The 22,615-nt window shown below is 38.5% G+C and overlaps 1 protein-coding gene across 14 annotated transcripts in view; it reads right to left on the reverse strand.

The window, feature by feature from the left end:
• The window catches only part of tcf12 (transcription factor 12), a 141,274-nt gene that overhangs the window by 72,461 nt on the left and 46,198 nt on the right, over window positions 1-22,615 (reverse strand). For 11 of the 14 annotated variants that reach the window (XM_055661230.1, XM_055661239.1, XM_055661235.1 and 8 more), the window contains one exon: window positions 7,763-7,827. The exons of 1 other annotated variant lie outside the window; for it this stretch is intronic. In XM_055661230.1, coding sequence (XP_055517205.1) covers window positions 7,763-7,827 — 65 coding nt within the window. Of the gene's footprint in view, window positions 1-7,079; window positions 7,138-7,762; window positions 7,828-22,615 lie in introns of all 14 variants that reach the window. 2 more of the 14 variants (XM_055661238.1, XM_055661233.1) reach the window with 1 other exon arrangement.

A 22,615-nucleotide genomic window follows, 5' to 3' on the forward strand; every position in this document is an offset into this window, starting at 1 on the left:
ACCTTCTGTAAAATGCTATACATTCTTAATATTAAATACCAGGCTTTCATTTCTCATCATTTGTAAATTGACATGGATAACTTATGTTACTTTGCTTTCAAAATTTAATTTTTCACAGATAGCACCTATTAGTAACCTCGCTTTACCCTGAACATGACAGGGAATTTGTTTTTCGGAGTTTTAAATATTATACTGATTTGGAGATTATATATTGAATAATTACAATTTCATGGAAACAATACAATCCATTCAAGAGATACTGTTATATCTTTGCAAAAGTGTGCTTCACATTAACTTATTCACCGACACCATGATCCATAAAAAGAACATTTGTGTTTGAATAGAACATACTCACAACAAGGCACAACATTTCACTTTTTCAGATCATTTCCTTACTGTTTTCAACCTACTGATTACAGTTTGGAAAATTCAATAGTTGAATCTTTGGCTTTGTACGATCAATAAATATTGATTGCAACTCCTTTGGGAGGTTTAAGCATTCAGAAAGATAATCTGCTTGATGAAAAATGAGGTAGTATTTGAAACTGTCACATATCTGCCATCTGCTCTAAACCTGTGAAACCAGGGTCACTATTTAATATACATTTCACTCTAGAAAACAGTCCACTTCATTTCCTTCAACATACCAGTCAATATTCAATGATTTCTACAAAGTAATTTAAATACTTGTAATTGTGAGTTTTAATGCGTGATTCACAAAAACACGGAACATAATCCAATAATAAGCATCCCTAAAATAAATATTAAATATAACTAAAGTATACAAGCAGTTTTGGTCAAAATTAACTTGAAAGAAAATATCTATTTGCTCTATTTCAAAGATATCAGGCCAAAACCAGTGTCATATCAATGAGTTATTTCAATAAATAAAGTCTTAGAAATGTGATCAACAAAAACAGAAACTGATTATAATCCTCTCCAATGGTTTGTCCTACGCAAGATTCTATTAAACCCTTCTTATTAACTTGCAATGTTTCAAATCTTGTCTATTGTGCTCCGTTTTAATTGCTTTATGGAACTCGGCTCAAGGCTTAAAAGAATGCAAAGAAAAATTGACAAATGTCTGATTCTACATTATTGGCAACAAAAAAAACCTTTTAACTGAATGACAAAAACATCTGCAAAATCACAATGCTTCAAGGCAATCTCTTGAAATTTTAATTATCATCTTTGACGCTAAAAGGTCTTGCAGACATGGAGATAATGACAGTCATCCATCAACTGCATCCTGCCCGAGTAATCAGGCTAATCTAGCTCACTGGAGAAACAGACAGCAACCTAGGGTACCGAGTAATAAAACATTGTAGTACAATAAACAGATGCAAAGTAAATGTTGTCCGGGGTAAACATTGCTCTTGATTTACACCAGTGCATGGAAACAGTGAGCCCGATCAAGTCCAATTCATTGGTTGCCCATCCAGTCTCCAACACAAATAGCATTTCCAACTACTGAATCTGCACATCCCACAAGTAACCTTCCACTCTACCCCTAAACTTACCAACTATTAACTTTCATCAAGTACGTTGTTTTTCTTAATTTTGCTGTATAGTTCTTTTAGTAAATTGTACTTTAAAAAAAAATGATACTTCATAAACCCATTTTAACTTTTTAAACAGCTTTGAATATCCAAGGCTTTAGAATCTGCAGTAATGCCTTTGACAGCAGCAGGCAGTCATAAATCGTCAGTATTGCTCAGGTGGGACAGTGGAATTCACCACCAGCAGCCCACACTCTCTTGCACAGGACTGTGGAATGGAGTGCTCCAACTACAGCTCGTCACAAAATGGCTGCAGGATTAGCAGAACCAGGTCTACACAGTAGTCTTGACTCAAAATGACTCCTCCAGCCATTGAAAAGTACCAAAAGAAAAATCGAGTATGGAATCTGGTTTCACATTTATTATACTTAAACAATTCAACCATTATTCGCAGAGCTAGTTATACAGCATCAAGGCAGGCCCTTCAGCCCACAAAGTCCATGCCAACCTTTTTGCCCATCTACTATTGCCTATTTGCCCACATTAAATGTATATTATTTTATGTCTTACCTATTCAAGCTCCTGTCAAAACATCACCTAAATGCTGAGGTTGTATGCAATTTCACCACCTTTCTATGTCTTGCCATTTCAAGTCCCTGTCTAAAATCGCTTAAATGCCATAGCTGTATCAAGTTTCACCACTTCCTCTGGCAGTGAGTTCCAGGTATAAATCACTTTGCAGGGAACAAAACATTCCTCTCGCTCAAACCCTCTATAAAATACCTTGCTCTCGCCTAAACCGATGCCATTCTTTTTGTTAGGCTGTGCCATCACTAAATAAAGTGGGTTTTTTCTAAACTCAGTTAGGATGTGGGTGTTACAGGCTGGGCCAGTATTTATTTTCCATCCCCAATTGACCTTACGATCAATGCTGTCATCTTGAAACATATGGTGAAGATATTCCCATGTTTCTTGGGTCAAAAATATCAGTACAAAGACATTACAGGCGATCATATCCTGGCATTTGTGCAGTAGCAATGTTAGATACCATTGATCAGCACATGCATGGACTGCTTCATTAGCTTGTGTTCTCAATGAATGTCAACACTATTCAATCTTCAGAGAACATCCGTATATCTGACTTTAATGGAAAGTAAGTCATTAATTCACTAGCCCGAGAAATCCCTCCAATTATGTTCCAAGATTAGAACAATCACTCTCCAACAAGGCATCAGCTTCATCTGGTGCAAAATACAATTCCACTCAATGGTGAATTTCTCCCCAATTGTCAAGAGTGTTTTAATGCATATGCCCCAAATCAGAATAATTAATGTTTTACTTACAACAGCACAACAGGTATGTAAACGTAGTACTCAGCAGGTACCATAATAAACTTGAAAATTACCATCAGCTGATTTGGTTTCTCATCCGATATGTCACGTTATCTTCATAAACATGTTCAATTGCAAAATTTGCAATTCTATCGTTTTAGAAATATTCAGGATATAGAGTATCAAAGTCTACCTTACATACATCAAGAAAATGTAAATGACAGTCAAACTTAATGTTACTGCTCCAATAGCCCCATCCTGATCTGAGAAATGTCTTTGCAACTGGTGGAAGTAACGTGTGAAGGAAATTTCAGATTCATCATATAAAAGCCATTTTACAACTTTTGCATAAAGAAACAAAATACCCCAGTGTTTGCTAGCGCTAACTGCCCAACCACCCCCCTTCATTCAAATTCTCCCATAAATTCAAGAATTGTTCAAGTTGCAGAATTCTAAAAACCTCCAGGAGTCATGGGATAGGTGGGATGGGAGTAGCACATAGTTAATTCAAAAGACAAGCTGTTCAAAAAAGATTTGACATAAAACCTCCCTGCAGTAATCAAACTGACGCCGTTGTCTAATAAAAACACATGCTGCCGATTCAGGCTGTTTAAGAGAATGGAGGCTGTTTAAGAGATTTGTTTGAAAACAGACAAGGTAGTCTTTTTTACTTGTAAAAGTGCTTTATTAAACAACGTAACATCCACTGAGATAATTGAAATTCGCCATTGGATGTAGGACATTCAAATTCTATAACATTGTAATCACAGAGGGGAAGACATGAACAAATGTTTAGGTTTATCGAACCCCAATGAAATTGTTCTTTTATGGAAGAATCAGGAACTGAACCCTTACGTAACTCAGGGACTGCTTGTATCTAAAAACCATTGTAACCCCAAAACATTGCAAAACAACCTCAAAAAGAACGAACTAAAAAGGAATTTGCCTTCCCACTTGTCCCCAAATCAACTGTCTTACATTTCCCACAAAACTACTCTGCAAAATAACTGGTACAAGATCTGAAAAGTGATGCCTCAGAATAAATGTCTGGGTATCTTACTGACACTGGACTCCATGTCCAAATCCAATAACAGCAGGATTTCTGCATTTAACAAGCCATGAGCGGAGGCTCTTAAATGACTGCAGCAAAACAATTAAAGACTGATGGTTATCTGCAAATTGTCAGCTCCTGACAAGTAGGTTACCATGTAAACAGAGCTGAGAGATCAGCCAAAAGATGAAGCATTTCCAAACACTTTTCCATTTGATTTCTCAGATAGCACTACATTAACTTTTTTTTAAATCCAAGAGTGACACAGGGAACTGCAGATTCTAGAATCTTGCTTACAACACAAAGTGCTAGAATAACTTGGTGGTCTCAACCCGTAATGTCATATGTTCATATCCTCCAGAGATGATGCCTGACCCGTTGAGTTACTCCACACTTTGTGTTCTAATTAAAACACACGGTGCATCAGGCTTTAGTTTTATGGCCAGAAGGGAAAAATAAACATTTGAAGATGTGTTATGTGAATGGCTGGTGGCTCTAGCTGCAGTTAACAATATTTATTTTGCAGTAACTATATTCATACAGATTTCAATCATTTAAGTGAGTACATTTTCCCACATCTTTCAAACAATACTTTAATATGAATTCTGCAACATAATCTTGCTTTTCCCAATAACATATGGTACATATTTGAGAATGTAGCAAATAGATGCAGATGCATTCAATTAAAAAATGCTGCACATGACAGAAAATGCAGGAGCAACTCAGCGGGACAGATAGCATCTCTGGAGAGAAAGAATGGGTGATATTTCGACCCAAAACATCACCCATTCCTTCTCTCCAGCGATGCTGCCTGTCCAGCTGAGTTACTCCTGCATTTTGTGTCTATCTTCAAGGAAAGGGTTGGAGCTTCATGGTCAAACTGTGCACCATTTGTTCATTTTGTTATCAGGCTTTCAAAGATGTTAGATTCTCTCTCATCTTATCCATGCATTCCTGCCCCACCAATGTTCACCAAGACTTCATAAATTCTTCCTTTTGTCATGTCCGCACCGGCATAAAGCATTCACACAGCTTGATACCTCCTATTCCATGCTCTAAAGTTATTTAGTGGAAGGGAAGTTGCGCAAGCAGCTGACTGCTGCGGTAACTCAGTGGGTCAGGTAGCATTTGGGTAAGATTTCACTTTGAAGCATCCCTACAGAAAGTCCATTTCCCTCCACATATATTGCCTGACCTGCCGAGTTCCTCCAGCAATTTGCTATTTGATCAGGATTTCAGCATCTTTAAATTCTTATCTCCTACACACATACAAGTCCAGTTTGCAATTAAAAGTGTATCCTGAGTGCGGAAGAGGGGGATGTACATACTTCTGTGATGTTCTGTGGCATCTTCCCTACCACCTAATTCAAAATTTTAGGATTTTTCTTGATTTTGCTGGAAGTATATTTTTCATGCGTTCTCTTTATCTTCCTGTGTAGGAAGGAGCTACAGATGCTCGTTTACATCGAAGATGAAATAGTGGACCACAAGAACACTAATATTACTGTTATTTAAAAAAAGGCATACATTAAGTCAATTTAATATTGACAGTGAACAAGTAGTTGAAATAAATTTTAAGTGAAAGCACAAACAAGCAATTAAACAGTAATTGGTCACAGTAGCTATTCCTAGTGATAGATAAGTGGTCGAATCAAATTTAGTTTTAAGTTTAGTTTAATATTGTCATGTGCATCGACGTACAGTGAAATGCTTTTGTTTGTGTGCTATCCAGAGAAAAGACTATACATGAACATGATTAAGCTGCCCAGTGCACAAGTAAAGGATGAAGGGTACAACATTAAGTGCAAGATATAAAATTAAAGTCCGATAAAGTCTGCTTAAAGATAGTTTGAAGGTCTCCAATGAGAGAGTCGAGAGGTCAGGACTGGACTCTAGTCGATGAGAGGATCGTTCAGTTGCCTGATAGCAGCTGGGAAGAAACTGTTCCTGAATCTGAAGATATGCATTCTCAAACTTCCAAACCCGCAATTGCAGCAAATTATGGACGCAGCCCAGACCATCACACAAACCAACCTCCCTTCCATTGACTCCATTTATACCTCACACTGCCACTACCTCTTCTACATACCTCTTTATACCTCAAACCTGCCTCCAGTTTCTTCCCAGCTGTTATCCGGCAACTGAATCATCCTACCACAACTAGAGAACAGCTGTGAACTACTATCTACCACATTGGAGACCCTCAAGACGATCCTTGATTGGGGTTTGCTGGCTTTACCTTGCACTAAGCGTTATTCCTTTATCATGCATCTCCAATGGCTCAATTGTAAACATTTATTGTCTTGCTGCTCACTGGATAGCACACAACAAAAGCTTTTCACAGTACCTCAGTACATGTGACAATCAACTAAACTTCTGCACCACGCTGATGGGAGAGGGGTGAAAAGGGAGTGACGTAGCTTATGTCATTCCTTCGTTTTTCAGCTAAGACATCGAACAGAATGGAGAACATACAAGTGTTTTGAGATACTAGTTAGGCCACAGCTAGAATCCCATGTATAGTTTTGACCAACTCACCCCAGAATGGATGTGAACACAAGAGGATTCAGAGGATACACAAATATAATAATGTCACTCAAATGGGGCTGCAGGATTCTTTTAAAGCACAAAACTAATAATCTTATTTCAAAGATGATCTTGAAGAGATGTAACCCTCAAGATCATGAATTCTTTATTATGCTTACACCTCCAATATCTCAGTCACTAATCTAAACTGCAACATCAGCATCATTAATTTCCATTCACACCCTCCTCCCCAGCATTTTCACTTCCTTACACCATCATATTCTTCTAAACAAATCTTTGTGCTGCCACACACAAAATCTTATTTATTCATTCCCTTATTTACCCCACTTCTCAGAATTAAATTATAGGGGTTTTTTTTGTCCAAACCTCAAAACATTTGGTTTCTTTTTAAATGTTATTTATCTCTAAATTTTCTTCATTTTCTTTCTGAATTTCACTTTCTGATGTTCTTCCAAAACTTGTGAGTGTGTTAAGTTCTTCATTTCTGACATGCTTTCCTTTTTTTACTTATCCTACCCTCCAAGCACATCATCTTCCAGGGGGCTTGTTATTTGTAGAGTACCATGGATTTTTTGGTGGGATGATATTAACCCTGAACTCCTTGGATTTCTTTTTTTTAAAACACATTCCATTACACCAAGACCAATTTACCTTCTAGTAGCTGTTTCCAGTCCACTTTGTGACAGCTTTGCCCTAATTCATTGTTCTCCTGGCAATAAAAGATATACATAGCAACATGGAGTCCACACATCAATGCAAGTGACATTCTTCTCCTTGCCAATATGAAGGAATTCTAAGTGCAAGGATACCACTGCAACAACAATCCAAACACGGGTAGATATACATTTCATCCTTTTATATTTATACAGTTACAGGATTTGATAGGGCAAATAATTAACACAGAAATAGCCAGATAAAGAAAATCACTACAGTTCACCACAGTGCATATCAGAATAGGATATCAACCATAAAGATGTAGCCCTGATCGTATTATAACTCAGGAATGTTATTGGAAATCTTGACATGCTAAGTAACTACTGAATCATTTTTTCAGAAATGCTGAGATGCACACTCTCAAAAATGATAGACAATATCGATAATATTGTTGACAGTCAAGCTGAACATGGATAAATCACCAAATTTCTATATGATGGTTCTCATTCTTTGTCCTAGTTTAGGCAGGATGGAAATGATACAAAATTCAAGATATCAAAATAAAATCTCACATGCAGTTGCAATCTGAATTAAGCCAAAATATTAACTGTGCATTCTTCAGAATTTGTTTCAGATGCTTGACAAACATTTTGTCAGCACCATGAAAAGCATAAACTTACTTGGCATACTGGTATCACTGGATCTCTGTTGTATGGTGGAAGAGAACTCCTCTCTGAAACTTTTCCTTGAAAGAAAGAAAATCCAATTTAAGACAGGAGACTAGTGGTATACAAGATCATCCTGCATTACAGATTAAAGAGAATACATATCTTTTGGGCGTTCAAAAATAACAGAACACGGATTAATGATGCTAAATAACGTGACACTATAAAAAGTTGGCATTCAGAGAAATCTCAGTCATTTCATACAACTCATAAAAGTAACTAAGAAAATTAACATGTGGGTACTCTACGGCAACAAGAAAAATAAATTGAATTGTGACCTTTCTTGCAAGGATCAGAGTATGAGAGCAAGGAACTCCTCAAGGCAGAGTCCACACCAGAATTATGCACACAGTATTAACCGTCTTATTTTAGCAAAGATACATCGATCTTCAGGTTAATTAATTTAAGGGTCACTGGATTTATTCCTAGGATTACAGATTTGACTTCAAGGAAGATTGAACAGAAAGGGTCTATACTGTTGGAGTTTAGAAGATTAAGAGGTGATCTCAATGAACACAAGAATCTGAACAAACTTGATAACACGTGTTTACTACGGGTGGAGCAATCCCCAACTAGGGGAATTAGATTAAGACAAGGGGTAACCTTTTTAAGAGAAAAATTCTCTTCTCACAGAGGGCTGTGAATCATTGGAATTTTCTATCCTCGAGGGCTGTGGATGCTCAACTTTTAAGCTGATTCAAGATACATGGACAATCGAGGAATAAGGTTTCCAAGGATCAGGCCAGAAGATTGAATTGCGGCCAAAAAACAGAGCAGCTATTGTTTTATTGAATGACTAAGACCGCTTACAGAACCGTTGTCCTCAAATTAAATAAGCTATTTATATAATAATTTGACTTTATAACATTGCGAAATCAAATTTTTAATCAGTATTACTACAGACAAAAAACACCAATGAATATCCAGATGGGTAATTTGAACTTTTTTTAGGAAATGGGGAGAAATAGGTTTTAGAAGAAACACATTTGACAAAAGGAACAATCTACTTTTATTTAATACTTTGACATTTTTAAACTTACATCATAAAGTTCAAGAACCATTGGAACTTGAAAGTGTAATACAGGCTGCTTCTACAAATGTGAAACGTACAATCAGTTTGTAAAAACTATAAATTCAAAGCTGCAAATAAAATCCTCAAAGTTAAATCAGTTTTTACAGGCCATAGAACCACTGGCACACTTAAAACACTGAATAAACATGTTTACATTTGTGCACCTTTAGGTTTTTTTAATCTATAAAAACTAATCCCATAGGATTCAATCAAACTTTATTTTTTTTTATAGGGATTTCCACATGTTCTGCATTGTAATATACCATTCTCTCAGTACATTTTCCATATACAGGACAGTTTGCAATATTTTGAACATCTATTTGTGTAAACATTCATCCCAGTGATTAAAAAAAAAAAAGGCCACAAGGACTCAAACCTGATGGGAGAGATTCAATGTATTAGCAGCAGGAAAGCCACAAATAAAGATAACAACATATGCAAGATTGGAAAAGGAACAGGAAGCTGGAAATGACCAATTGCTTGGAAAGTCAGATGCCAAGTAAGGGTTGAAATATTTCTCTTTTCTCAAGAAATAATTATATTTTAAAGAATGAATCACAGAAATGTGTCCTTGCCAGCAAACAAAACTGAGCTCAGATCCGGGTAGTTTATCATGCACCAGGGTGCAACAAAATTCCTTGTTGACAAGAAGCTTAGAGTAAACCGTATACATATAATAACAAATAAATGAATGCAAAACAGCAGAATTATGTAAGATTATTGTGCAAAAACAGACGTGAAAAATAATATAAAAATACAATAACTGAGTAATCAAATGATTTAGAATTAACAGTAAAAGCACATGGCAGAAACTCCAGGAATGGGATGTGAAAGGCGTATTTATTTATTTGTTTAAGAAGGAACTGCAGATGCTGGAAAATCGAAGGTACACAAAAATGCTGGAGAAACTCAGCGGGTGCAGCAGCATCTATGGAGCGAAGGAAATAGGCAACGTTTCAGTCTGAAGAAGGGTTTTGGCCCGAAATGTTGCCTATTTCTTTCGCTCCATAGATGCTGCTGCACCCGCTGAGTTTCTCCAGCATTTTTGTGTACCGGAGTATTTATTTAGTTTAGTTCTGAGATACAACAAAGAAACAGGCCCTTCGGCCCACCGAGTAGCAATACCTGCACACCAACACTATCCTACACACACTAGGGACAATTTACACACACACCAAGCCAATTAACCTACAAACCTGTCTTTGGAGTATGGGAGGAAACCGAAGATCTCAGAGAAAACCCACACAGGTCACGGGAAGAAAGTACAAACTCCGTACAGACGGCACCCGTGGTCGGGATCGAACCCGGGTCTCTGGCGCTGCAAGACAGCAACTCTACCGCTGCGCCACCGTGGCTGACCAAATTGACCAAAAAGAGTTTGATAGAAGTGGAGAAGAAACTGATCATAAGTCTTTTAAGCTCCTGGATCTTTTCCAGAAACAGGTAAAAAGAAAAGGGAATGGCTAGGGCAACAGACATCCTTGATATACTTCCAGGTTTCCTGATGCAACACACCATGAAGATGGACCGGATGGAAGGAAGCAACGTGCTTGCAATGGACTGTCATGCATACACCTCTCTTTGCAGAATCAAGCAGTCAAGAACAAAGTAGTTGCCATACTAGGCGGTGATGCATCCCGCCTAAAATGTTTCCTAAAGCATATCTATTGAAGTGCAAGATAATTCTCATGGACATGCCGAAGCATCAGATACCTAAGAAAATAAAATGCTTATTTGCATTCTTGGTCACCGCATAAACATGTCAGGACCAGGATAGGTTGCTGGTGATAGGGATGCCTTGTAACATGAAGCTGTCAACCATCTCTACAGCAGCTCAGTTGATGAGGACAGGGGTGTGTGTTTACTGCTGTGCTTCCTTAGTTCAACAACCAAGTCTTTCATCTTGTTGATATCATGGTTAGGTTATTGCCCTAATACCAGGACACACGGTTACCAAACTCTTTCCTATTCTGAGTCTCCTTGTTATTGCAGATGCAGCCCACAACAGTCATCGGTGAACTTAAAAGATTGAGTTGGTGTTGTACGTTGCCATAAAGATATGGGAGAAGAACAAGGGATCGAGCACACATCCCAGTGGGGTACAAGTATGCAGGATCAATGTGGAGGAAATGGCATGACTAATTCAAACCGACTGAGACCTAGGGTCAAGAAGTCTAGAACCGATAGCAGATGGAGAGTCCAAGGCTAAGATTCAGAGGTTTAGGGATTAGCTTACTTGGTATAATAGTAACAAAGAATGAGTTGTAGTCAATGAATAGTATTCTGACATAGGTTCACCTACGATCTTGCTGCCAAGGTTATCCACAGTTGAATGCAGTTCAAGAGAGATTGCATCCTCCGCAGAACTATTATTCCTCTACTCGAATTGCAGGAGGTTCAAAACATGAAAATCAAAACAAAATGTTGAAAGGAAGGAATGGAAGAAAACAGAGGGAATGATATAAATGCAAGAGATTAGCATACTTCTTTGCTTTTCTATTTCCGAGATGCAAACCAAAAACATCATGAGTATTTATAAGATCTTTCACCGCCGCTCCTTTCTCACTATAAAGATACAAGAAATACTTTTCATACAATTTCCTATTTTACATAATTTCCTGTATATCTGCACACCATTCCTCCAAAATTCTCCACCAAAACAACCCAGCTGAAAAGGACCGACAAAACAAAAAAACAAAATGAGGTTTATGATAGCATTTGTCGAAAATTAGCTGTTTTAACTTAAACCATGAACAATGTGATACATACCTATTAAGAACATCAATATTCAAGGCAGTCATTATGTAAGACGGCCAGGTATAAATAGAACTTAAATTCAGAATTCAAATGGAAATATTTAAGCATTTAGAATTCATATTAACGTCACTTAAACCAATGAAGCTAACTTCATAATTATTATACTGATACCGCAATTTTCAAAACTGCTTCTCGGTCATAATAGAAATTTATATTTCCTTAGTCGATTCAATGAAAAGAAACAGAGAGAGCAAGAGCGAGAGAGAGAGAGAGAAAGAGAGAGAGCGAGAAAGAGAGAGGGAGAGAGAACAAATCAGGAGAGCAAGCCAAGCTGTTAAATATATTCCTTTGAATGAGACCTGCAAAGAGGTCACCTTCATTTCCCTTAATTAAATGATGCTATTTAAGAGTTCATAAGTGCTTATCAAATAGGTATAATTTTGGAATTCACTGAAGGCATGAACCAGGGTCACTTTAACAGTTCAAGTTTGCATCGAAGAAAGAGAAACGCAAATTCAAAATCATCACAGCACAGTGTAAGTGTTTCTAAAGACTTCTCACAACCACCTGGACCTTTGAATATGATCATTTGCTGTTTGCATACCTCTTTGTTGGTTATGTTGAACAGTCCTTGTTCCAAACACACACTGAGACCCGATGAAGGTTCTCGACCCAAAACGTCACCTATTCCTTATCTCCAGAAATGTTGAGTTGCTGATCTGCTGAGTTACTCCAGCATTTTGAGTTTATCCCCTCAACTCTTTCTCCACTACATTGATGACTATATTGGAGCTGCCTCCTACACCTGTCCAGAAGTTATTGATTTCATTTATCACTAACTTCCACCCTGCCCTCAAATTCACTTGCACTATCTGACACCTCTTCCCCAGTCACAGGGCACAGACTATTGGCTGATATCTACTACAAACCCACCGACCCACACCTCCTCCCACCCGTACCTTGCAGAGACGCCATCCCCTACCCTTAAATTCTCCGTGTCTGCTGCATCAGATCCTAAGATGAGGCTTTGCATTCCAGGACATCAGAGACATCCTCTTTCTTTAGTAATGTGGATTTCCCCCATACTGTCATAGATGGACCCCTTGCCTGCATCTCCTCTGTGTTGCGAAGCTCTGCTCAGGCTTCCCACTCTCCCCAGACGGAATAAGATTTTTGTCTCTAAACTTAGTCCTACCATCTGCCTACGTTACCATCTGTATCCTCCTATTACGAAGCCAGTCTTTAACCTGGACCCCCCCCCCCCCCCCCCCCCCCCCCCCCCCCCCACCACAATCAGTCTGAAAAGGGTCCCAACCCAAAAGGTCACCTGTCCATGTTCTCCAGAGATGCTGCCTGACCTGTTGAGTTACTCCAGCACTTTGTGTCTTTAGCTGAAATGTCACTTAATTCTCAGCAAAACCTTGGGTGATTGTTGGGTTTTATTTTGGGGTGATGGATTTCTACAGGGACAAAGCTATGGAGAGATCTGGATACCAAAAAAGCAGAATTTTAAAATAATTGGACAGAAAGCCAATACAGGGAAAATGGCAAAGGACACATTTATCCAAATTTGCAATCTACAACTGCAGCAATCAAAAATTACTTTAAGAAAGACAAATGCTGCTTTGATCATGCAACTGAAAATCTTATTTTGTGAAGTACTTGTGTAAGCCCTCTGGTGGTAAGTAAAATATTCCATAAGGAACGATTCTGTGTTCAAGTGGTGCTTTCAGAAAATTCTTCATCTGTTAAAATGTAAAAATCCCAGTGGCAGTATACAGGTTGCAACTGATGTGGTCCTAAAAACACCAATTGAGGTTCCAAATCCCACAACTGTTAGGTAAAATCATTAGGCTCCATCTGATTAATAATTTAGATAATTGGGCAAAGTGAGCACTATTGCAATATTAACAAATCACACAATAGATGTGAACTGTTGCAAATGGAACATTCTAGCATAATTGGCCTGTGAAGTATTCAATGCCCAGTAAGCAGATAAAACTACAATTCCACAAATGCCAACCTAGCGAAAAAGTAACATTCCACTCTTGATTGATTTAAGATAAATATAAATAATGCTTTTGTTGCAAAATGGAAGTAGTAATGACACAAACGTCGAACCAACAGTTTAAGGAAGCAAAGTCAAAAATGCGGAGGAAAACCACAAGGACCAAAATAATGGCTCAATTCAGATCAGGATTCGCCAGAAATTTGCAAATAGATCCAAAACTTTCTTTAAAATAACACAATGCAGTCAAAATGAGAAACCTGTCCTGAATTCAGTACTCATTTGAACCCCATACATCACAAGCTGGGTTTTGTTTGACTTAATTGCTATCACCCAGAAGATTAGCATGCCATAATTGGTCTCGGGTGTTCCGGAGGATGAGAAACCAGAGGTAAGCTGGGTTGCTTGCTCTCAATTGGCAAGTCCAATGACTGCCTCCCACTGCAGTCAACTATTCACCTTTTCTAACTACTGGGTCATACAAATGGCCAAGATTACTTAATGACCAGATCTTTGCATCAAACATAGAGCACAGAAACAGGGTGATTAGCCAAACAGCCCTTGTGTTTATGAGTCTGAAGAAGGGTCTCGACCCTAAACGCCACCCATTCCTTCTCTCCTCTTCTGCTGAGTTACTCCAGCTTTTTGTATCTATCTTGTGTTTATGATCCATTGGCTAGTTTTGGTTTCTGTTGCCAAACAGTGCAATCTTCTATTTACTAGTTACTGAGCATTCCCTGAAACAAGTCATTCCATGTTCTCGCAATTATGAATAAGATTTCTGCTGAACTGTTATTTGGATTTCTTATCTTCTTAGGAAAATGAGATTAAAATGTATTCTGGGGAAACTATGCAGAGGTCTGAAAAAGGGTCTCGACCCGAAACATCACCTACTCCTTTTCTCCAGAGATGCTGTCTGACCTGCTGAGTTACTCCAGCTTTTTATGTCTATCGTCAAATATCTAATTACTACCCTAGTGGCAAATTGGACAAAGGTTTCTGGATGAAAGAGTCACACAATTTATCCATTCTACAATTTAACTTTAATTCTCAAAAATATTCCAACCCTACTTCTATCTATAGCGGAGATGTTAACTGCCTTTTGCCAAAAACCACAGCTGCTGGACAAATCAATTCCATGCCAAATTACTCATTCAGCCATGAACAATGGGGAAGCAGTGCAGGGGAAAATAACAACTACAACATACAGCATTAACAATACACTAAAGGATCCCTGCAGAGATCAATGACAAAACAAGTTTTCAACCACAATCACTATTTCAACCTAACCTTTAGATGATCACCTATAAACTCCACCCATCCAAATGATTCTGATGCCAATGACAATCAATGCTCACAGAACATGCAATTATCTTGATTTTAATTTTGAATTGCTAATATTACCTTTGCATTAACCTTTTTAACTAAACTCTGCAATAAATAGGATGAGCCAATGTGCAAAATTAGTATGTACTTGATTGTTTTGTGAACCACATATTGCTCATTTTTTCCCTCAATTTTCAAAAACTCATGTGTTGCCAACAGCTTGATTGCACAGCCCAGCACATAGGCAATCACAATCGATGTTTGTACTACACCCCAGGCACATACAGTGCCCTCCATAATGTTTGGGACAAAGACCCATCATTTATTTATTTGCCTCTGTACTCCACAATTTGAGATTTGTAATAGAAAAAAACATGTGGTTTAAGTGCACATTGTCAGATTTTATTAAAGGCCATTTTTTAACATTTTGGTTTCATCATGTAGAAATTACAGTTTGGGACACATGGCTTCACAGGCGTTTGTAATTGCGCAGGTGTGTTTAATTGCCTCTTTAATGCAGGTATAAGAAAGTTCTCAGCACCTAGCCTTTCCTCCAGTCTTTCCATCACTGTCGGAAACTTTTATTGCTGTTTATCAAAATGAGGACCAAAGATGTGCCAATAAAAGTCAAAGAAGCCATTATGAGACTGAGAAACAAGAATAAAATTGTCGGAGAGATCAGCAAACCTTAGGCTTACCAAAATCAACTGTTTGGAACATCATTAATAAGAAAGATAGCACTGGTGAGCTTACTAATCACAAAGGGACTGGCAGGCCAAGGAAGACCTCCACAGAAGATGACAGAAGAATTCTCTCTATAATTTAAAAAAATTCCCAGGCACATGTCCGACAGATCAGAAACTCTCTTCAGAAATCAGGTGTTGATTGTTCAATGACCACTGTCCGCAGAAGACTTCATGAACCGAAATACAGAGGCTACACTGCAAGGTGCAAACCACTGGTTAGCTGCAAAAATAGGATGGCCAGGTTACAGTTTGCCAAGAAGTAAATATGTTACAAAACCTACCTGAATCGTCATTGAGAATCTGTCTCAGCCCCATGCGTGTGATTTTGGCGCTGTTTAGAGGGGGCGGGTTTAAAACGCGATTTTTACTAGGCTGTTGCAATCGAAAATGTTCAGCCTAGTAAATCATTAACGGAAAATCGCTGATAGACCCCGTCGCAAAAGGTATTATTAGTTTTTATGGCCTTGTATAATAGTTATAGTAGTTTAAAAATCACTCTCTAAACCCGCGACCTCTCGCAGCCCCAGGGTTTTATAAAGCAAACAATTAAAGGTATGTACCTTATTTTTACATTAAAAGAGGCTTCTTAAGAACCCTGTATATAAAGTTTTCTATAACGAATAGTTCATTTTGGGCTCTTTATATCCCGCAGTATTTTTCTGAGCATTTGGGGGCACAAATCCACTGCAATGTGAACGTTCTAAACCAGCGCGTTCACAGGAACCCACTAGAAAGCCGATTTAAATTGACTTTAATTTACAGCAATTGAACACTAAATTCCTTCCATTTGGCCTATAAATTGATGTAAATGAGATTTAAAAATCATGTTTTATTGTGAATTATTTGTGAATATTATTTGGACACTTAGGCTATTTAAAATGTTAATCATTTATTAAGAAATGGATAGATGTTTAGATCTAGTAATTGAAGTTTGAAATTAGCTACAATTGGGTAACTAACTAATTATATGCTTTAATTTCAGGTCCTCCAAGTAAGATTATTTTATATTTGTTTCAGAATGGTTCAATCTATGATAACTGAAAATTTCATTCAGTTCTCTTAATTTTTAAGAAGGTTATGGGCTTTTGACTGTCCTCGATCACAGCTTTTTTGTTATGTCCATAGAAAATCAATAGGGAACAAGATGCTAATTTCCGAGTATGAAAATGGCCATATATGAAAATTGAAACTTGAGATATGAAAGTGAATTAGGTGTCAAATTAAACTTATTGTTATGCTTAATCTGATGGGATAAATTGCAGACTTGATTTTTTTAAATCTCAAAATTTTGTAACATTGCTACAAGAAGTACTTTAAAAAAAAAAAAGCAACCACAGTTCTAGAAAAAGGTCTTGTGGACAGATGAGACGAAGATTAACATATCAGAGTGATTGCAAGAGCAAAGTATGGAGGAAAGAAGGAATTGCCCAAGATCTAAAGCATACCACCTCATCTGTGAAACAAGGTGGTGGGGGTGTTGTTATGGCCTGGGCATGTTTGGCTGCTGAAGGTACTGGCTTACTTATCTTCGTTGATGATACGACTGCTGATGGTAGTAGCATAATTAATTCTGACACACATCCTACCTGGTCAAGTTCAACCAAATGCCTCAAAACTCATTGGCCGGCTGTTCATTCTACAGCAAGACAATGATCCCAAGCATACTTTTAAAGCAACAAAGGAGTTTTTCAAAGCTAAAAAATGGTCGATTCTTGAGTGGCCAAGTCAATCCCCAATCTGAACCCAATTGGGCATGACTTTGAAATGCTGAAGAGAAGACTGAAGGGGTCTAGCCCCCGAAAAAAAGCACAAGCTAAAGATGGCTGCAATACAGGCCTGGCAGAGCATCACCAGAGAAGACACCCAACGACAGGTAATGTCCACGAATTGCAAACTTCAAGCAGTCATTGCATGCAAAGGATACTGAAATACCAAACATACTAATCCTCCGACATTTTCACCAAACAGATAATCCTCCGACACTTTCGCCACCTCCAACGGGGTCCCACCACTGGCCACATCTTCTCATCTCCTCCCCTTTCGGCTTTCTGCAGAGACCGCTCCCTCCGTAACTCCCCAGTCAATTTGTCCCTTCACACCCAAACCACCCACTCAGCTGGTACTTTCCCTTGCAACCGCAGGAAATGCTACACTTGTCGCTTTACCTCCCCCCTTGACTCCATCCAAGGACCCAAGCAGTCTTTCCAGGTGAGGCAGAGGTTCACCTGCACCTCCTCCAACCTCATTTATTGCATCCGCTGCTCTAGGTGTCAGCTGCTCTACATCGGTGAGACCAAGCCCAACACCTCCGCTCAGTTCGCAATAACCAATCTGATCTCCCGGTGGCCCAGCACTTCAATTCCCCATCCCATTACGAATCCGACCTTTCTGTCCTGGGCCTCCTCCATGGCCGGAGTGGGTCGCACCGCAAATTGGAAGAGCAGAACCTCATATTTCACGTAGGCAGTTTACACCCCAGCCATATGAACATGGCCTTCTCTAATTTCAGGTAGTCCTTGCCTTCTTTCCCTCCCTACTGACTCCGCCTCTTCCTTTCTTCTTCCCCCCCCCCCCACATCAGTCTAAAGAAGGGTCTCGACACGAAACGTCACCTATTCCTTCGCTCCATAGATGCTGCCTCACCCGCTGAGTTTCTCCAGCATTTTGTCTACCTTAGATTTTTCCAGCATCTGCAATTCTATCTAAAATTACTATTGACAAAAATAAAGCACGTTTACCCGGCAGTGTATTGCTTATTTGAAAAAGGTAAGTAATCAAAAGCACAAGTTCAACAAACACAAAGTGATAAGCAAGTGGCACCTCAGGCTTCACGAACAAATCTGCGTCATCTCAAAAGAATTTAAGTATAACCATTCACCCCTACAAGCTAATTTTAGAATTCAATTACACATCAGCGGATCTGTATCAAAACTATCTACACAAATTGCGCTATATGCCTACACATTCTTAGTCGTCAACATTTCAATTGGCACAGCATCTTTGGCAAGCTGTGTTTCAATTCCAATTATTACTGATGTTTCCGAAACTCATTTTCACCCTGGTCCTTTTCTCCCTTCATTTCGCCTACAATCACCACTGGTAACCACATTATCTTCCTCCAAAACTTTGCTGCATAACACCGCTGAATGAGAAAGCACATACCTTCATTTTAATTTTTCCTCTAGTAATTTGTAGCCACAGAATCATCTGGAATTTCTGCTCTTGCCCCCACATTATCACTGAGAGCTCCCAAATATTGGGGATACTTTTCTTATGCCTGCTGTCCCTAACATCTTTCCACAGTAAAGGCCACAAGTACAGTGACAACACTCAGTTCCAACTCACTTCTTGCAAACCATTCTAAACTTTCAGATTTGAAATCTGTTAGATGAGCATAAATTTCCCCAGATAAATAGTTGTGTATTTTCCTGCCACTAATCTCAGCAATCTGTCTACAACTGTAGGAATCTGACCCCAACCTTTCATGACTCATTTGCAGAAACCGGTTCATACCATCACCATGGCTCCCAATCCCCCTCCATAAAGTCCAACTCAAATTTCCAATCAAAACATTGGATTTGAACCCCATATTTATTTGTTTCAATGTTTGCTCTGGAATACCTCCTAACTGCTAAACAAATGTAATCTTATCTAACATTATGCCATACACCAACTCATAACGTGCATTTCCCCCCGTCCGCCCGATTTCCATGTTGCTACTAATCACCTCAACCAATATAATTATTTCCACCCTTCCCTCCCCAACCAGGCTTCATCTACCCATCAACTCCTGCACAACCTAACCCATTTAACACCTGCCGGCTCTTGTCTCACCCCCTCCCCCTCACCTCTTTATGCTGGCCATCTCCTCTTTAAACTGTAAGTCTTGATGCAGGGTGTCAATATTTCTCTCTCCTCAGATGTTGCCCGACCCAGAGCATTGTCAGCATTCGTTTTCTTTCAAATCTGCATCGTCACCTCGTTACATATCCCCAGCTCAGCTGCCAGTAACCATGCTTTCTACTGTTAGACCCCACGATTTGAAATTCTCTGAATCTCTCCAGTCATCCACCATCCTGTTCTCTGGTTAGCATATGTGATGCATGGTGTAATGGGGATCAGCCCTGGACCCACAACATTTTACAAAGATATATAAATAACTTGAAGGCAAATGTATGTAAGATTAATGTAAGAAAGGAATGTGAACAGGGCCGTGCGGCAAGATGGCGCAGCGTTAGAGTCACTGCCTTACAGAGCTAGAGAACCGGATTTGATCCTGACTATGGTGCTGGCTGTACGGAGCTTGTATTTTTCCCGTGACCGTGTGGGTTTTCCTCGAGAGATCCAGTTTCCTCCCACACTCCAGACGTACAGGTTTGAGGGTTAATTGGATTGGTAAAATTATAAATTGTCCCCAGTGTGCGTAGAATAGCGTTAATGTGCAGATATCGCTGGCTGGTGCGGACTCGATGGACCAAAGGGCCTATTTCCACTTTGTATCTCTAAACTAAACTAAAGTAGTCTTCCCTATAAAGGATGAAGCTTGGTTGTTCATCGTGAGAAAGCTGGTTATACATAAGGTCAAATGCCTCTGGAGATGATCATTGTGAGAATAACACTGCAGAATTTACATTAAAGTTATTTGAACAAAAAGTATGCAACATCAGTTTGTACTTCACAAACAGATTTTATTGATCCAATTTAAACCACAAGAAATCATACAACTGTTTATAATAAGGTTCATAATGTCAAGACAAATAATTTTTAAATAGCATTTAAAGTTTTCACATTATGCTGTAAACAAACTTAACTCCCTATAGTGGGAGAAAAAGGGAATTCTGCTCTACAAATCTACATGCATTATCCCATATCCAAACATAATGAATTATCAAGCTAGAGGCAAAATTGTATCCACTCATAACAATCCATTATCTGTGTCAAGTTAATGTTCCATGTTGAGCCATATGGCATGGATACACATTCAAAGAAAATTCCCCAAACTTGTTCTAATCAGCACTTGCAACCATCCCAAAAACTGATACTGTTTTGTGTTTTATACATTTTCTTAATATCCGTGGCAAAAAAAACAGGAAACAGGACAGGAAAAGTGGGAGTAATGGGAGCAAGAGGGAGCTGGGTAAAAATGCAGATGGTGAACTCTGAATCCACAGTTCCAGGGAACCCAGACTCAGCTGTAAATGGGTCAATGCAAAACAATGCCAAATTTATTTGCAGTCAAGGAATAACAGAGCAACTAGTGAAATTTGCTAATGTGAAACAACAGACAACAATGTTGGCCGAAAAGGACAGCAATGCAACGAACTTCATTTTCCAGTGAGTGGGTTCATGTATTTAAAAGTTGCATGCAATACATTACGCATATTAAATATTCCCCAAGAGGATTATACAATTATCTGATAGGAGTCTGGAGTTTCACAACCAAATCTTAAGCAGCACAAGTGAATTTCTAAGAGTTCATACCAAACTATGTTCTGCATGTATACAATTTTAATTGACAACATTAAATCAATTTACATGTAAATCCATTGCACAATCCAGATTAACCAACATCAGACTAGAAGATTCTTGATTAATATTTTTAATTAGAAAATTGCAATTAATATCAATATCTCCAATTCAAAAAAACATTATATCCATTATGAGCAGGTCAAAGATAGAATTAAGAACTCCCAGAAGCCTATTGTACCTGACAGTAGACCTCACATCAAGCGTATCTGGAGCCTACAACTAGAGCTGAACTGCATTTCAGCTCCCGCAGTGACAACAATAAAATGCTGAGAAAACACACTATCGAATCCTGAACTCAGCATCAATTTCTGTTAATTACAGCCTTGTCAGCAACGTGATTATTCAAACTGCTCATGCAAATGTTAATGAGTCCTTATTTGCATATTTATTTTTTCCCTTTGTTGAAATGTCATTGATTATTACATTCTACCATGATGAATGCTACTGCTGATGTGCTCTGATATGTAATTAGTCATTAGGTGGAATGAATAGATCAATTATGAGAAAGGTCCAGGATTAAGCAATATAAAACAAGAAATACAGATAGAAAGCTGAATTTAAAAAAATAATAAAATCCTTAAGGGAGGTGGAAAACTTTTCCGATCAAGAGAATGCTGCGTGTATCTTCTCTCCATAAGTGCTCATTGCAAAGTAGTAAAATAAGATTCAATTTGCACCATGGTAACACAAGCATCTAAAATGCAACTTTAGCAATTCCTCAGATCACAAGATTTTAGTCATTTTAGATTTTTTTTTTAATCATTCCGATAGCAAAATTACTTTTCCCATATTTGCAATGAAAAATGCAAGCTTCATTTCAGGGAAAGAATAATGTTTGCCTTTAGAGCAGCTCACTGTTACTATCCTCCAGCCAACACAAGCTATTCACTGACAATGAAAAAAAAAAATTACTGCAGACCAGATGGGAACATTCCACATGACCAAACCAATCAATCACCTCCAAGGGGCGCAGGTGCAACACAGCCGTGCAGCAACACACCATTTCACAGTCTATCAGGCACAAACACATGGTCACCAATCAATGGCACCCCGAGGAACTCAGAAAGGGGGAGGGTCTCACGAGTCTTACTGGTCCATGCCTGATGACTTCATAATCACACATCATTTCATTCACTGGAGGATACAAAACATCAAACTAATAACCTTCCACTGGAAATGGTCATGTTGTGCATATTAATAAATGCACTGATGATAGTGAGGTACTTGTCTCATCCTTGTGCACAATGCACAGTGCACAAGACAAGGAACACACATTTAAAACAGTTGCATATTATCTCAGGAAGGCTATTGCACAAATCCGTGTCTAAAGCAAGCTGACAATGGAATAACACACATTAACAAAACATTCA

The sequence above is a fragment of the Leucoraja erinacea genome, chromosome 33 (assembly GCF_028641065.1).
Source record: "Leucoraja erinacea ecotype New England chromosome 33, Leri_hhj_1, whole genome shotgun sequence".
NCBI lineage: Eukaryota > Metazoa > Chordata > Chondrichthyes > Rajiformes > Rajidae > Leucoraja > Leucoraja erinaceus.